Source organism: Vidua macroura, chromosome 10 (genome assembly GCF_024509145.1).
Source record: "Vidua macroura isolate BioBank_ID:100142 chromosome 10, ASM2450914v1, whole genome shotgun sequence".
Taxonomy (NCBI): domain Eukaryota; kingdom Metazoa; phylum Chordata; class Aves; order Passeriformes; family Viduidae; genus Vidua; species Vidua macroura.
Window position 1 is genome coordinate 19,976,546 of NC_071580.1, and position 16,914 is coordinate 19,993,459.

The following is a 16,914-nucleotide window of genomic DNA, read 5'->3' on the forward strand; positions in this document are numbered from 1 at the left end:
CCCAGCTGGGCTGCCCGGAATTCCTGGCGTTCCTCCTGCGGGGCTTTGGATCTGGGGAGCTGTTCTCAGTGTTAGCACAGAGAGAGCTGCTTGGAGATTTCTTATAGAGGAAGTGTGTGATATTCCAGTTTTCTTCCCAATCCCCTTGAAGGCAGGGATTAACTGCCAAACTTTATTAAAACCTTGTAATTTGTAGAGCAGAGTCAAAAAGAAAAAGCAGGTTTTGGTCACGTGTAGTGGTACAAAATCCAGTGCTTCTGACCATCCAGATCTGAACATAGTTATGAACAAGGAGGAGAACCCCTCTATGCTTCCATGTGGAGTGGAAGGGCTCTTCCCAGGTATCACACATTAGGACATGTTAAAAAACATTCAGACACACAAGTCAATGTGGCTGTTGGTGATAGGGCTTAGAGGGCAGGGTGGTGCTCTCAAAGGTTGGATTTGGTGATCATGGGGGTCTTTTCCAACCTTAACGATCCTGCAACAAACCAGGGGTTGGGATTAAATCCCAGAGGAGGGGGGACAGAGAGAAGAACATTCCCCACTGGATGTGTTACCTTGCAGCTCTCCCAGCAGGAGCTGTTCTCGCTCCCTGGCTTGTCTGACCACAGTGCAGAGCCAGGGGCACTGGGGGCACAGCAGCCTCTCCCTGCAGATGTTCTTCCCTTGCATGGGAGCTGAAAACATTCCCAGGAACAGCTGCCCTTGGTGCCTTCAGCACAGCCCGGGACTGCCCCTGCCAGTCCCAGCATTCGGTGGTGTCAGAAGAACCTGCAGAGTTACAGAGAAATAAACCCGAAAAGCCTGTTTGCCAAGGCAGGTACGTCTGGCACAGCAGGGAGCTGCTCCCTCAGTGAAACTCCCAAGAGTTCCAAGAACAGATCCCACAGCTGTGGCACAGGGATGGTGCAGAGGTTCTGGTGTGAGCCAGCACAGAAGCATCTTTTTACTGCATGCAAGAAGCACACCCTCCCCAGATAATTCTTATTTAAATTCTGCGCAAATCAGTTAGAAAAGGATTTTTGATTGCTAAATTGGAGAACTGAAAAGATACAAACAAGCACCTTTGTAAAGATCATTCCATGCGTGTGGCACAGCTGAGGAAATCCCCTCTGAAAGGTAGGTGATGCTGTTTCTGGTACTACCAAGAACATCGCAGGCAGGTCTTTGGTCTTAACTGTTTAAATTTAGAAATTGAAGTGCTTCTGATACCCTAAAGAAATTCAAGAAAAGGTGACCGTTCTATAGACACATTTAGTCACTCCTTGGTGAAGCAATACAAGAGCAATACACTGCATACACTCTGCTTGAGTATTTGCATACAGGTAAATTAGAAAAGGCACTACTAGTTTTCCCTTTCTTTTTCATATTTTTTCTTTTTTTTTCTTTGTTTATTTCATTTGCAAAAGATCCAAGAGATATCTCCTTTTTTTCGGACAGGTTGAAATGAAGGAGTTGGATGTTTTGAGCACAGAGGGACAGTGCTCCCTGTGAGGACACAGATGAGAGAGAGGTCAGTGGTCAGATTGGTTTATCCCAGTATTTTTGAGAAGAAAGCCTGGAATTTTGGCTTTGGAAGGCATTTGCTTACAGGTAGCTGGGTGGTGTGAACTCACCACAGCAGGGAAGGAGATTTTGGCACCGCAGCTGGAGATGAAGTGAGCAGTAACACTACCCCACCACCAAGACAGGTTTTCCTTTTTAAATTCAAAAGTCCTTTATTTGCCAAAAAAGAATATAAAGTAAAAATACAAAGAGCAAACCATGCCACCACAAAATGTCTCCAAAACTACTTTTACAAAGTATGAGAACTTTTATTATTATTATTAAATATTCCGTTTCTAACCCCCTCACCCAGTGATACAGTGAGAAGATGAGCACACAAGAGGAAGCTCTGTTTATGTTTTTCTTACAGTAGCTTGTGCTCATCCCTGAGGTTCAATTTTGTTTGCATAGACCTAAGATACTGATCTAGAGACGCCAAATCCATACTGTTACAATGATATTTCAGTGAACTTAGCGTTGGTCTTTCAGGACTATTTTGTTTTAGAAACTAAACCCAGTACCTTGGTTAGAGTGTCTTGAGTCAGCTTCGTTAAATCCTTGGTTCAGGAGAGCAGGAAAGCTTTGGAATCCCTCTTTTGCTGCCCATGTCTGTTCTGCAGCACTTGCCCCTCAGAGGCAGGAGGGGAGCTGGAGCAGTGCCCAGGGTTCACTGCCAAAAACTGGGATGCAGCAAGTACTACTGAGAAAAAATCCAACTAGTACCATTCCAGCAGTAGTACTGAGCCATACCTCCCATCTTAGTACTGCAGAGAGAAAATATTTGTGATACAACAGTAAAAAGCAAGGGGTTTGTAAGAACACAGGGCTTCAATTTGCTAGACAAAAGCAGACTAGAAACAAATAAGCACAATCATATTTTTATCATGCAAAACTGAATTTTACTCACTTTTCTGACTACTTGTAAGGAAAAAGCCTTCAGTGTGAGCTGGATGTGCACTGAAAAATGCAGGATGTGTCCTTCCCAGGATGCAACATCTGAAGTGGCACTGACATGGAGTCAGGAGGCAGAGCCAGAGCCAAGGGACTCCTGCAAATCTTTTGGGCAGGGATTCTGGGGCTGCTTCACTGCAGCTGAGCAGCCCTGCTGGCTGGACACATGCACCCTTGACTATCCCAGAAAAAAGCAAATTTGGGACAGAAGTTCCCAAATTTACCTCACTTAAATTCTGCAGAGTTACAAACCTTCCATCCAGAGCAGCTAAGTCACAAGTGGGGTGTAGAACAACTCCTCTATGAATGCACATGTGCCTGCTGAATTGTGCTTATTTTCAAGTACTTTAGGGACAGAGAATGGATTTCCATTCCTGGAATATTACTGCAGATTTTGCACTGCCACCACAGTAGCAGTGGCTTCTACAGCTTGTCCTTCTATTCACATAGAATGCAAAATATTTGCTGTAATTTTTTTTTTTTAATTAGCTTGTGTTGACCTACCAGAAAGCATGGATTGGGTTTGGATTCATTCTATTTTGTTGTAGCAGTACTGGATGTCTGTTTGAAGGAGAGAGGGGGTGGGTTTGGGCTCAGCAGAGCAGCTATCAGCTTCCTGTCTCCATTTATTTAACCAAACCTTGGGAAGGCAGCTGGTGAGTTTTACCAGACTCTGGCTTCTGACTTCTGCAAAGAAAGGCACCAGTTTAGGCTGGTGGGGTGTGAGGTGGGAGCCTGAATTCAGGGATGAGTTGAATTAAAGGCCCTCTGCAAAAGGCAAATAAGAAGGACTCTGAAGTGGTGGGTGACTGAGGCTTTCCAGAACTGGCAAACAAGCCACTGCAGTACTGCTGCTGCTGGAGGACCATGAGGGTTTCATTTCCTTTTGAGGAATCTTAGTCTTTGGAGAGATGCAAAGGGACATCAAACTGAAAGGCTCCTCTGGACCATGGCAGTGAGTGAGGGGTGGACTCTTGCTGTGCCCAGGTTCTTCTCAGAAAAACGTGGCTGGAGCAGCAGCTGTGGGACCTCCATCCTGTGTCCATTCTTGCAGTCAGTTCCTTGGTGGTTCTGCATTTGGGCATTTGTGGAATCACCCCCAGGGAAGGTTTTCCCTTCAAGGTTATGGCAGTGATGGAGATGGGATCCAGACATGCTGTGTGCTTGCTGCATTCCAGGGGCTTGTCTTGGTTTGGTCGGGGTGCTCCCTGCTTCACCTGTTACTACGGGATGCAGGTCACCTGGCAGGGCCTTTGCTACCAATGTGGGCATCCAGAAGTTTCCCAAATACCAAGTCCAGGATCCTGGGGGGTGTGTATGCATCTGGTCAGTTCAACCTGAAACCTTCCTCTCTTCCTGAGTTTGATCGTGGGAGAGTTCTGACCCCAGGGAAGCAGCAGCACATCCCCCTGGGCAGTAGCAGGCAGGCCTTGGGCTTCAGAGGCTCCTGGAAAAGCCCAGACTGCACTGGAGTGATCAGCCCGGTCCTCATTTGGATACTGACCCCTGGAGGCACTGCAGAGATCCAGTCCCGTCCTGTCCGTGGGGACACACGAGTTCTGCAGCGCCCGGGTGTGCTCTGCCTCCAGAGCAGGGGCAGGCAGCTCCCAGGAATTCTGGCAGGAGGCACAGCTTGAGGCTCTCACAGGGAGGTAGCAGGAGATACAGGGCACACACAGCAACCCAGCATCACAGACTGGGCACAGCTGGGAGGGCTCAGACCTGTCCCAGCTGAGAAGGTAAGGCCCAGACCTGCTTGTACATATATGGGGCTAAAATTAAGAATTTGTTCTAATCACCCCTGTGCTGAACCACAGTCCCTGCTGGCCAGCTGCAGCAGCAGTGTGTGCTGAGAGCAGAGATATCACTCGTGATTCTAGGGGGAAAGTCCATTTAATTTTGCACTTAAAGCAAGAATTCATTAGTTACAGCATTTCCTCCCTGAGCCTGGGAGAAAAATTAATTTTGGCAATAATACAGACTAATTCCTTTACTGGTTAAAAGAGGGGGTTGCTTTTTTTCTTCATTATCTCAGCTTAGTCTCTTGGTTAAAGAGGTTGAAGAAGGCTACAGGAGAGGAGAACACAGGCATGGACGGAACTGGTGCACAGCAGTCTCAACACAGTGGCTCAACAGCAGAGATCTGTATTTGCTGTAAATACTCTGCAAAACACTTGTACAAAGTAGAAATCTACACAGACAAAGCTCTGGCCAGAGGCAGATGAGCACAGGAGGGGACACAGGGCTAGAACAGGTAACTCTGTCTCAAATTCCTAGAGAACATGATGTGGTGTAGTGCTGAAACTGCTCACAGATCCACAGCAGTGAAACAGTCCAGCAGCCAGTGGAAGAGCTGGGGGCAAAGGGATCTCATCTCCCCATGCACAGGCACGTTCCCTTTGTTTCCAGGACAGGAAGGAAAAAAAGAACTTCACTGTGACCTGTGTTTTAAAAGATTTCTAGACACACATTGAAGTTAATTTGGCAGCTCTTTTGTCACTCCTGGTGTAAAGCCAAGGGGACAGAGTGGCACAGCACAGAACTGAGAAATGACCACTACAGATGTTGCATGCAGCTGTTACAATCATTAGATGCTGGCATTTATTGCACATCTGGGGACATAACAGAATTTATATATAAATGAAACAAGGTGCAATCACCATTTTCAGTGAGTGTGCACAATAACACATTGTAAAAAGCCTTTTCATAGAAATTACCTTATTGCAATTACACAGGAAGACAAAAAGGGGTCTCAAGTTTCAGTGTACAAAATAAAGCACATTGTTCCAATGACAGATTTAAGGAAAACCCCCAAGTGCCTTGGGACTGAATGCTATCCAGTTTGAAAGACATGGTGTGTCTTCCACTTCTCTATGCTCAGAGATCTGAGATAATTAGCTTGTCTGACTTGTCTCCAGTTTCAGGGGGAGGTAAGACTTCATCTGTGTCATAGTCATCTTCACATGATCTGCAAAGAGAAAAGGTGTGTCTTTAAAAGCTGTATTTTGGTTTTCGGGGCTGTTATTTCAGTGGTTACTAAGTCAGCTGGCTAAAATGCAGGCGCATGTGAGAGGTGAACCTTGAGGAGGAGATTCCTGAGGCATGAGGAAGAGGGTGGGAGTCATCAGTACTCTGACAGCAGACACGGATCTGTGCTCCCATCCAGCCTCGTCTCACTGGTGTTCAGCATTAGAAAATTTGAATCCAGCTTCAATAACAATTGTCAGGAACTCCCAGAGCCTCACTAGTTCAGTGTAGAAATAAAGTAATCCAACCACAGCCCTGGGCCCCAGAGGAGCCTTGGCTCAGAAACACCTGGTTCAAAGCATCTTCTGGCTGAGGTGTGTTTTGACAGACACAGAACAATTGTGGCCATGCTTTCATGTTCCTCTCTCCCTCAGTTGCAAGTTTGATATCCAGGATGGAGCATTTATGGTCTGAGGAGGTTTGGTGGGAATTCCCAGCTCCAGCTCACTATCCAGGCTGGCTGGGTTCCATGACCTGCAGCACAGGATATGGCTCTGGAGCTCTCAGCTCATTCCTAGTCCCAAGAAATGATGTTTTTAAGATGTTTCCCTTCAGTCACAGCATACTATGAGTTAGTTTTGCAGGGCTCCCAAGAAATTAAAGTTCTCCCTTTTGTTCTAAAGCAAGGTTGCTCACAAAGGAAATGCTGGAGCATTTGTGCTCCAACTGCAGCATTGGTACTCCAATGGCCAGGATAGGAATGGCTTTTTGTGTTCAGTGGTAAACTGGGCTGCAAAAAGGTGAACTCTTTTGGATAGCCCAGCATGGATGTGCCAGGAAGGAATTGTTTACGCCCTCCTGTGGTGTTTTTCCCTTGGCTGACCCATATGCAAGCACAGCAAACCCTTGGGAGGCTGTCAGGGTCTGTCCTGCTCTAGACAGGATGCTCCCTGTGTGCAGGGGAGACCAGCCCGGACATTCCTGGAGAACACTGTCCTCTCTCTCTTCCATAAGGAAAGCACCTGCTTAGTAATTCTGCCACCTTCTGGATTCTTGCATAAGTGGGAGAAGGGAAACGGTCTGGTCTAGATCCTCTTCTGACCACATGTGCAAGGTTGCCAAAATATGTGCAATTTGCACCCTTCTTGCCTCGATGGTGCCTGTGGGGGCTGTGTTGCCCTGCCTCTCCCATCAGGAATGGACTGGGAATGTTTGTAGGTGCCTCAGCTTCTCTAATCTCTCCTTGGTTTAAAGGATGCAGCTGAGGAAAACTTTGTTTTGCCATTTGAATGCTGTTCTTAGAATGTTCCTTTTGTATCTCCTTTTCCTCCAATTCTACCACCTTCTGTTAGCCTTGTCCCTTTCTCTCCTACAAATGGAACATGACTTCTTCCCTGCACTGCACAGTCACCAGGGGAATGTGCAGCTGAAGCAGCTGGAGCTCCATTGTAATCTTTTTCTTCAGGCATCTTTTGCTTCTGCACTAAACCCTCTCATGTCTGCTTCCAAAGGACTTCCCACTGTCCTTTCCCAGTGAATTACTTTTCCACTGCACTGGTTTGCTCCTTAAGGCTCAACAGTGCCTGCCTTTTCCATCCTGGAATAAATGCTTTCCACCTTTATAGCTCAGGAGCTTCTCTGGGATGCTTTTGAACAAGATTAGCACTAAAGGCAGTCAATCCTTGCTCTCCCCCCAGGCCAGTTTCAGAACTTCAGTCCCATGAAAACAAATATGGGCTTGTGTAGGTTAAATACCCATTCCTTAAACTCAACTGTGGCAACCCTAGGCTGTTCAGAGGAGGGAAATTACTCCAGGGAATTCTTTGTCCTTCCTTCTGGCAAACACACATTTTGGCTCTGCGTGGTTCAACGATGTCTTTATTCCCCCTTTCCCTTCCTCACACTGCTGGGTTCTAGGAATGAAGCAGATGAGCCATCAGACAACTGGAGGGAGACAAGAACAATGTCTAAGCTGCCTAAACCAACATCCTCTGATCCTATGCCTCCGTCCCCCCTCTCCACCCTGAGCAGGATGCTCTGCATTGTGCCCTGGCTCCCTGTTGCTCAGGGGACATTTTCCTACCAGCAGCTGATAAAAGATGCTCTTCCTCCTTCTTTTCCTTCCCTTGTAGAAAGATCTCTTTACCTGAAGACAATGATGGTTTCCATGTCCATCAGCTGGCTGAGGCTGAGTTCTGGGACAAGAACCAAGCACTGCTGCCCTGCCCTGCAGGGAAGGCTTGGCTTGCTGCAAAACCAAGGCTTGTATCTGCATCAAAGGCTTGTGCTGGCCAGAGCCAGCTGTTGGTGCTGCCTCCAGAGAGCAGTGTGAGTATCCATTCCCCAGGGACAGCCTCTCTCTGTGGAATCCCACACAGGTCAGAGAGCAGAGTGTGGCTGAGAAGAGCTCAGACCAGCTGAGGCTTCCAGTGAAATGTGATGCTTTATTGTTGTCTCGAGCATGACAAGACCTTCCTCTTATTTTTGGTGACTGCAGCTCTCAATGGAGTCCAGCATCCTGGAAGTATCTGTGGATACTGCAGTATCCACTGCCTTGATGAGATTCCCATTCTGGGAGCAGGGCTCTCTCCTGGGCATGCCTCAGCCAGCTTTAGACTGACTGGCTTTAGAAACTTTCCTTCCAGAGAAGCAGGGACAGGGCTAATCACTGTAGTGGGACACACTCATTAATGCATCTGTGATTGCTGAATGATTATTGTTTTCAAATGTATTCATAAGACAAAGACCATATTTCATGTTCTGCCAGCTAACTTAGCCAAAAATCTTCCAGTCTCTCCCAGAGCTCACCAGGAATTGTCTTGGTTCTGTCCCTGCTCCCCGTTTCTGTCATCCTCAAAACACAGCAGAAATTATGTATGTGCAAAAACTCAATGGCTCTTTCTGGCAACTTTGTCTGGGCATCCAGCTCTTTTTCTTTTTCCTTTCTTTTTTCCTTCGTGGTCTGTTGCTATGCTCCACAAATGAGATCTAATCCTGCTGCCATGACTACAGAGCTTTTCAGGGGCTCTTAAAAGCTAGCAGCCAGGTTGCTGACATGCTCTTTGCAGGAAGACACAGAGCTGCTTCAGACCAAAAATCTGACACCACCTGTTACTCTTCCCCTGGTTTTGGTGACTTTGGGAATTCATGGTCCTGCATGAAGCTTTAATGGCAACCTCCTGTTTCTCTTCTGTGCTGAGGACACAGGTGTTGCAAAGCAGCTGCAGGGAATGCAGCAATTTCATCTTCCATTATGAAGGCCAGAGAAAAGGCCAGGCAGCTCAGAGGGGCTGAGGGAACAGCCTGTTGCTGTTTGGATGCACAGGCAGAGAGGGGAACAGCTCTTAATAGCTTTGCAAATCTCTGTGGCTTATTAGTAGGTGCTACTGTTATCTCAAGCAATTTCCAGTGTGGGAAGTTTTGAAAATGATGCAATTTTCTCAATACTCTACTGGCCCTATAAATACTGCTTAAGACTGGATGCAATCCTGAATCAGGCAGGATTAACACAGGGTAAGCATTCTTTGGGTGGTTGAAAGAAATATTCTCAATAAGACGCCAACACAGACACAAATCTAAAGAAAGATTAGACTGAGTCTCCATTTATCTGCAGGAAGCCCTTGCTCACAGAGAAGTTCTGGAACAACTGCTCTGCCTAAATTCACTGGCTAAAGATAGCTGATGTGTCTGTCCAGAATCTTACAGAAGGCTGAAAACTGAGTGTAGGTATTGAAGAAACCAAATGTTTACAAAAAAGTCTCAACAAACTTAGTAAATGAATGAAAATATTGATGTATAACTTACAAAGAGCACAGACTAATAGACAAAGTTGGACTAAAGAAAGTCTCTGCTAGGTATAATAAATGTAACAGAGCTACAGCTTCTAATCTATGACAGTGTGACATGGTCAATACACGGCCAAGACCAGCAAAAGTCTTTTGATATCTATTTTTGTATGGTGACCAAAACAAATAGGCTTTGCCTTTTTCCCCCCTTCACAGATGTATGCAGCTGATCCAAGTGGCTGCCCCCCAACACTACTCCACTCCTGCTGTAGGAGCAGCTGTCCTGGGCCTCACGTGCTCCGGAGTGCAGTCCAAATGCTCACCCCACTGCTGCACTCCCTCTGCTGGCAGTGGCAGCACGTGCCCCCACCGGAGCCCAGCTGGAGGCAGCTGTGTGTGCCCAGGGCAGTGCCAGGCCCGTGCTCACCCCTCCTGGAGCTGCTCATTGCCAGACTCCTCGGCCACCAGGATCTCGTACTCCTCAGCCGCATACCTGTCCCAGTCTGAGGGCTCGGGGCTGTCGCTGTCCATGTCCTAAAGAGATCACACAGTCAGCCTCCAGGGTAGTAAAGAATGGATGGAAACAGCCAGGCAAAAGTTGCCTTAACTGAGAAAGTCACAACCATCTTGGAGTGTTTTAACATCTGCACATAAAGGACTATGAAAAAATACCTCTCAGGGTCTGTAAAACTCAGCATGTGACCTGAGATGCCAACAAACTATATCTGCTCCACTTCAGAAATGCAACCACCACACACTTGCTGTGCTCTAGCACAGTTTGTGCACTCCATACAGGACAGAAGAACTCAGTGGTTTCACATCTGTCCATCAAAGGTTAATTGTAACTGACCTTTTGAGGGACTCTTAACAGTTTGCTAAGTTAGGGCAAGTTTTAGAGAAGATTACAGGAACACCTCTATAAGTACCTGGCCCTCTGCCATTTACTACAGGATGGGGATAGCAAGTTATCCCCCTGGTCCCACTTGACTGCTTTTATGATGATCCAGTTTAAGCGAACAAACCAAGTGGTTCTGTCTTGGGATGTATTTAAGCATTGAGTCATGGAACCACAAAGTTTCTATTGCAGATTATGTAGGAACAACTGTGAGGGAACCAGAGCTGGTTTTGGCATCCCCTCCACTTTTCTGCACTTTGAGCAGATAAGAGGCTTCTGGGAGACAATCATTAAGCTGTACTTATGAAAAAAAAGTGTTCTTTTACTCAGTTGGATTTTCCCTACATCCAGGAGACCTCCAAAGATGAGTGTGAGATTTCCTTATTTAGAAATAAAGGCAATTTATACCTTTTGGACTGCAAAGGGATCCCTCTGTTCATTGTCCAGATATTTCTCTAAATTGAAGAAGGTGTTGAAGAACACGTGAGCCATTCTGCACCTCTTCAGGTCTCGCAAGGTTACTCTTCCTACAGAAAAACCCCACATGGTTGTGTTACTGAGGTCTTACAAAGGTTTTAATTGTAACACCAGTAGGCTTCAATAGCACAAAATTCCTTCCCAAGTCAGTCAAGGATTTTAACATTATTCAATAAATGGGTGTGTTTATTAAGCTTAAATCTCACATACATATGGAGGCCTTTGACATTCATGTGAAATATGAAGGCATGTGAATGGGGATGGTTCCATTTTACAGTGTAGACTGTCAGAACATCCCACAGCTGGAGCACACAAGAATTGTTGACTCAGTCCCAGGCAATTAATTCACAAGCTCTCTTGTTTTAGTATTTCAGCCCTCCTGATGAACAACATCATGGCCCAACGTGCAGTAACTTCTGCCCTGCAACTCTCACACAGGGCTCTGCCTGTAGATGGGTTTCACAGTGGCTTTACCTTCTCAATTCCCACAAATGAAAGGGAATGAAACCTCTGCCTAAACAGGACTTACCTTCCCTCTCTGGCTTAACGAGGTCCAGCATCTGGCACAACAGGTCCTGGAAGGGCAGTGGCTCTATGCCCATCACCTCCATGCGCTCACACTGCTCCTCATAGAAGTATTCCAGCTCGTACATGGACAGCACCCCGTCCCCATCCAGGTCCATGCAGCGGAACCAGTACTCGATGCTGGGAACACAGCAGGGACACTGCAGACTGCACTGGGACATCCACACAGCAGAGACTGCAGCACTGCACATTCTCCCTACCCACCCCCAAGGCTCTTCTGCCACAGCCTGGCATAAACCCAGGGATGACAAGACACGTTGGGAAGGGTCAGGGCACAGGCCAACACTCCAAGCATCTCCTGCAGCACAGCCACACTCATTGCCTGTCTCACCTGTACCCTGTGTTCACTGTGCTGCAGCCCAAGAGGAGCTCACGTAGGGCAGGGAGTCCCTGCCTGACCCACCAGCAAGAGCTGGCCAAATAGAGCCAGCTCTGAGCCCAGGACACTGCAGGGACCTTGGTGAGAGACAAGGCAGCTGTGTCATGCACTCATTTCTTCCTTTATACACAAGGCAGAGCTCTCAGGCAGCTGCACTCTGCATCCCTCCTCCCCTCTGGAGATTCCAAGCCTGGAGTTCTGGATTCTTCTTCCCTTGTTATGTGTAAGATTCCTCGTGCTAACGCTCACATACACACCTGGATCATCTCTGCACAGCAGTCTCCTCCTGGCTGTACAAATCAGGCCACAGGCAGGTTTTACAAAGTGCCACACTGAGGTTTCCCCACAAACCCTCCTTACCCACTCCACCTATGAAGGGATGTGCCCAACTGCTGCCATCACCTCAGGAGTGTGTGCTCAGAGCCAGTGCCTCATGGCATGAGGTCATCAAAGGCACTGGTGACTATCAAGACATTAAAAATTACAAGAAAACTCTGCTTCTATACAATTTTTCCTCAAGAAAGGCAAATTATTTGACCAACCATTACCAGTAAGATGTTTTCTTTCTAACAACCTCCAGACCCCAAGCTGCTCTCTCCTGTAGAAAGTGGTAGGTCACAGAAGTTTCCATGCCTTATTTGCTCATCTCAATGATTTTACTAATCCACAGAAATCAGTCTCACCTTGTAGCACTCCTTTTGTCTTCCTCTGAAATCAAGAGCCACACAAAATCCGCGTAACTCATGCGCCCTTCCTTTTGAACTTCAGTGCCTCTAGAAGACATGGCAGTAAAAGAATAATTAAAAATCACCAGGCCCCTAAAGATGTCATCAAAGATATTTTTCAAATCATTAGCGAGAGAAAATGGGGCACTGTCACCTATTTAGCCATTACTCCCTGCACCCTGCAGCACCAGGTACAGCATTTGCTGCCTTTTATCACTGCAGAGCTGAAGCTCATCTGCCACATCCCCTCCCACAGCACATCCCTTTTCAGAGACTTCAAAGCAGTGCTCTCCAGCTATCCCTGTGCCATGTCTTCCAGCTATGCCCAGTTATCCCATCCTATGGGATTTTTGTTTTGTTTTCTGAAGTTACCCAGAAGTCTCGCTCCATGTTCAGGCAGCTCCAGCTGGAGCACCCTCTTGGAAACCATTCTGATCACGGGCATTTCTGAGAATAACTTGTATTTCTCAGCCTGACAGAAACTGCCTTCACTTCTTCCCCCAAGCAGTGTGCTACTCCTTACCTCACCACAGCACCGCTGAATATCCGCTCAATGATCCTGTTTGACAAAGCTGGAAACAAGGAAAGCAGGGAGAAAATGAAGCTACAGCTCACAGCAATAACAACAACCAGTTGTTCATGCTGAATCCACACAAAGCCCCTTCCCATTGTTAAAAGAAGGCTCTAACTACACCGTCTGTCTAACCACCCTCTGTTTAGCAGCATTTTCTAAAACCCCAAGATGATTCTCCCAGTGTGTCTGCCTTTGTATCCTTCCAATGACCACAGTGTCCCACAAAGATGGCAACTGTTATCTGGATCCTTGGAAATGGGCATGCTACTCCTACTTTGCTGCAGTAGGATTTGTCACATAGAAGAAGGAGACTATCCCAGTGTGTACTGCAAAAGAAGTTCAGTTATCAAGCAAAAATGACACAAATCCCTACAAAACACTTTTGAGGAAAGGACGGGCTGTGGCAACCATGCTGCAGGGAAGACAATGAAACACCAGCATAAAGGTGAGGCTCTGCCAGCCAGGAGATATGTGTGGGACAGATTGTTATGGCAGAGCACAAGCCAAGCAGCAGGTACCAGCTCTGGGCAGGATTTGCACAGTGACCTCACCACCCCAGGCAGCTGAGCCCCACCTGGACTCCTTCTACACTCCTGTGGTCCAGGCACAGTTCTGGCACTGCACCCCATGGCTTCTCCCCTTAATCCTTGGCTCCCCCCAGCATCTCAGGGTGCCTCTCAAGCCTCCTGTGCAACAAATACTCCTTTCCACACTGCTGTAGTTTCCCAGCAGGGACCAATCTCCCAGATCATCCATCCCAAAGGATGACTCCTCCATCCCCACCCACCCAGCCCTTTGATCAAAACTCCTGAGCCCTGTGGCTGCCACGCTCCCCCAGAACCCCCGTGGCCTCTCCATAAATGCCTGCACTTGGAACACATGGGTGTTTTAGCCCTTTGTGGATTTGTATTCCATTAATTTATCTATGGCACTTCAACCTACCAAAACAAAGAGCATAACTTCTGGAAAGGAGGTTCTATTGTGAACTGAAGAGATACTCTCCAGAGTCCATCTGCAAGCTGAAACCCCCCAAGCTTCACTGGGCTCTGGATTCCTCTCATGCATAAGTAGATTGCACTTCAACAGTCTCTGAAGCTCCTATGGGCTTATCCTTCTTGTCCCTAATTCCAAGTTCCTGCAAAGCCCTCAGTAAATAATAAACCAGTTTCATGACATTATTTTAGCCTTTCCTCCTGGCAGTGACCCACACATGAACAGAAGCTCTATCTGTAGCTACTCATGCATAAAATAGGGTGTCCTGCAGTTCTCTGTGTCTAAGCTTGTACAACTCCTTCTCTAAAGCAACATTTATTTAAGAGATGGGTGGCTACATTAAAACTTTTTCTGAGGCATCAAATTAAGAAATTAAAGGCAGGCTTTAGTCTTCAGTAGGAACATTCTGTTTTCAGCAATGCCCTCACCACATTTGCAGGCAGCATACCTTGATCACTGTACCTAGCCAGGTCCTTCTGGCTGATGTAAAGGTCATGGTCAGTATCCAGCTCCCAGAATTTGCAGTATATGACATAAAAGTGCTCGTAGGAGAAGTAATCTGTGATCTGATTTATGTCATCCTCTTCTTCCAAGAGAGCAAGAGTCTGAAAGGGTACAAATACAGTGGGAAATTAAAGCTGGATGAAGAGGCAGCTCAGCAGCTGAAGTGCTCCAGTTTCTCAGGAAGCTGGGTGAACACAGCCCTGAGAACTAACCCGAAGTGCAGCCTTTCCCCAAGAGATGTGGTTGCTGTATTCCTTAGCAGGCACTTACAGAGCACCTGGCTTGGCCATCCTGCTTAGCACAACATCTCTACCACTCCTGTTAACAACTTTTGCTCATCTTCAGCTCTAATGAAGAGTGAGGCAGAGACACAGGAACACAAACTGCTGTGTCAGCTGGGCTCCATGGTCTGGGAAACAATCCTGACCTGCACCAGAGACTCTGAGAGCCACTTCCAGCAGCATGTCCACAGTCTTCCACAGGACCTGAGGTATGTCTTTACACATCACACATCCCTGTCTGCCTCCTGAAGGGCAAAACCAAGTCTTGTTCCAGACTCACACCAGGACTGGGACAGGAGGGATGGACCCCAAACTAATTACATTGACTTCCCAGTGCTGTTGCAGGAATCATTCTGGTTTAACTGGGAGGCTCAGACAGATTTCCAACCATAACATCTGTTGACATGTCTTACTAGAAAACATTTAGTGCTAACATCCATGTTTCATTCCCACTTTATACCTCCCTGTCCTTCCTAGCAACAAGAGGCATTTGCACATTTCCCAGTGCCACCTCCCTACTTTTCTTCTTGGTGCTGAGGCCATGAGACACCAGAAGCCTTCTTGTCTAATAAATCATGGCTCCAATGAGCTGCAGGCCTGGTCCCTCCTGCCCTCACAGCCTCTCCCAAGGGAGCAGGCAAAACACAGCCTGAGCTATCCCAGGGAATGGTGTCCCCAGGCAGGCAGGCTCACTGGCCCTGCTACCCATAACCATAAAAACAGAGGCTGTGTTATGTGTTGGCACTGGTATTTCAATATCAACTTCCAGCCACCTCCACATCCAAGGAATCCAACTGAATCCAAAGAAAACTCTCCCATCCTGCTATCCACCAGGTTCAGTGACATTCTGGTAGGGATAACAGGACAGCATTGCCAGACTGTTGTGACTTGCTGACACCCAAGTCTCAACACCTTTGATCCATCACTCACTGGCCTCTCCAGACTGTGTGTGTGTGTCTCTCTCTTTACAGATGACAACCACTGGGGAGCTTTTGCCATAATTACTTTTTTTCTTTTGTAGATCACACCCAAAGATGCCATTTAGACATGCAGCAAGGAGCTGAACTTCCCTGCTGCAGGAGATGAAAGGCAGAATAGATATGAAAGAGGAAAAATTGAGAGAATGTTTAAAGGGAGAAAATTAGTGAATAAAGATGCAGGATAATCCAGGAAGATCTATTTGTAACAGAGGTTGGAAAGGAACAGGGATCCCAGGGCATGAACCAATTCAAAGGAGCACTCATTTTTCCATTAGCTGATGGGGTCAAGAAGGGGAGATGATGTCTGAAAAGAGAAAGAATGTGAATTCATACTTTAGGGGTTTGAAGAAGACAGCACTCTACACCTGGAAGGGCACAGGACACAGGAAGGGGAAATCTCACTGCTTCAGCCAGTCCTTCACCTTTCAGCTCAAGATTTTCTGGCCCTTTAGGTTGGGCTGGACATGAGCAGCCTGAGACAGTCTTAACCTGGTGCTCTTTTGGACAAAACACACAGAGGACAGGGATCCAAATCCTGACATAAGGACACACTGCAGGCACTGGAACAAGAACTAAGCTCCATTCAGTCTCCTGTGGAGAACAGCTCCTGAGGTGCCTCATCCTGCAATTGCAGAGATATTCCTGACCAGCTGTCAGTGGGCTGAGGGCTGCCTAGGAGGCAGGAAATTGGCTCTCCTACCCCTGCCATTCCTGCAGCTCTTCTTGGCTGCTTGTGAGCCACTTCACATGGGTGCAGTGCCATGTCCTGCTTCCCTTCCTGCTGTCTGGACCAGGAGCCAGACTGCTGCTCCATGTGGCCTCAGAGCAGGAAAACAGTAATGTCCTGACCTTCTCTCAGTGCCCTGGGGCCATTCCTGTCCTTGCTCTTCTCATCTCAACTCAGACACAGCTCCTCCAGTAGCCCCAGCAGAGTCCTGGCCCTGAGCACCTGGCTCACCCCACTGCAGCCCAGGTGCAGCTCCCTCACCACTCAGCCACAGGAACAAGGAATGCTGCTGCACTCTGGATCCTGCTCCCACAGAAACCCACGTACTTGCAGGAAGTTGCTTTTCCTCAGCTCTGTTAGAGTGATCTTCCCTGACCAGGATCGATTGACTGTGTAGAATATCCTCTGGATAACCTGCAACAAATGAACAGTGCTCTTGAAATCAACTCCTGAAACACAGAAGTTTGGGAATTTAAATGCAGTACCTTGGTTTATTCACTCATCCTAAGGAAGCCTCTTTTTGAAAACAGTTTTGGGATCTTT

General features: G+C 47.2%; 1 protein-coding gene across 1 annotated transcript in view; it reads right to left on the reverse strand.

The window, feature by feature from the left end:
- Positions 1–1,695: 1,695 nt before the first annotated feature.
- Positions 1,696–16,914, reverse strand: part of PPP2R3A (protein phosphatase 2 regulatory subunit B''alpha) — a 52,618-nt gene continuing 37,399 nt past the window's right edge. Inside the window, exons 7-14 of the mRNA XM_053986200.1 lie at positions 16,699–16,785; positions 14,328–14,484; positions 12,836–12,884; positions 12,271–12,360; positions 11,153–11,328; positions 10,555–10,673; positions 9,679–9,785; positions 1,696–5,467 (exon numbers count right to left, since the gene is read on the reverse strand). Coding sequence (XP_053842175.1) covers positions 5,377–5,467; positions 9,679–9,785; positions 10,555–10,673; positions 11,153–11,328; positions 12,271–12,360; positions 12,836–12,884; positions 14,328–14,484; positions 16,699–16,785 — 876 coding nt within the window. The 3' untranslated portion in view covers positions 1,696–5,376. The remainder of the gene's footprint in view (positions 5,468–9,678; positions 9,786–10,554; positions 10,674–11,152; positions 11,329–12,270; positions 12,361–12,835; positions 12,885–14,327; positions 14,485–16,698; positions 16,786–16,914) is intronic.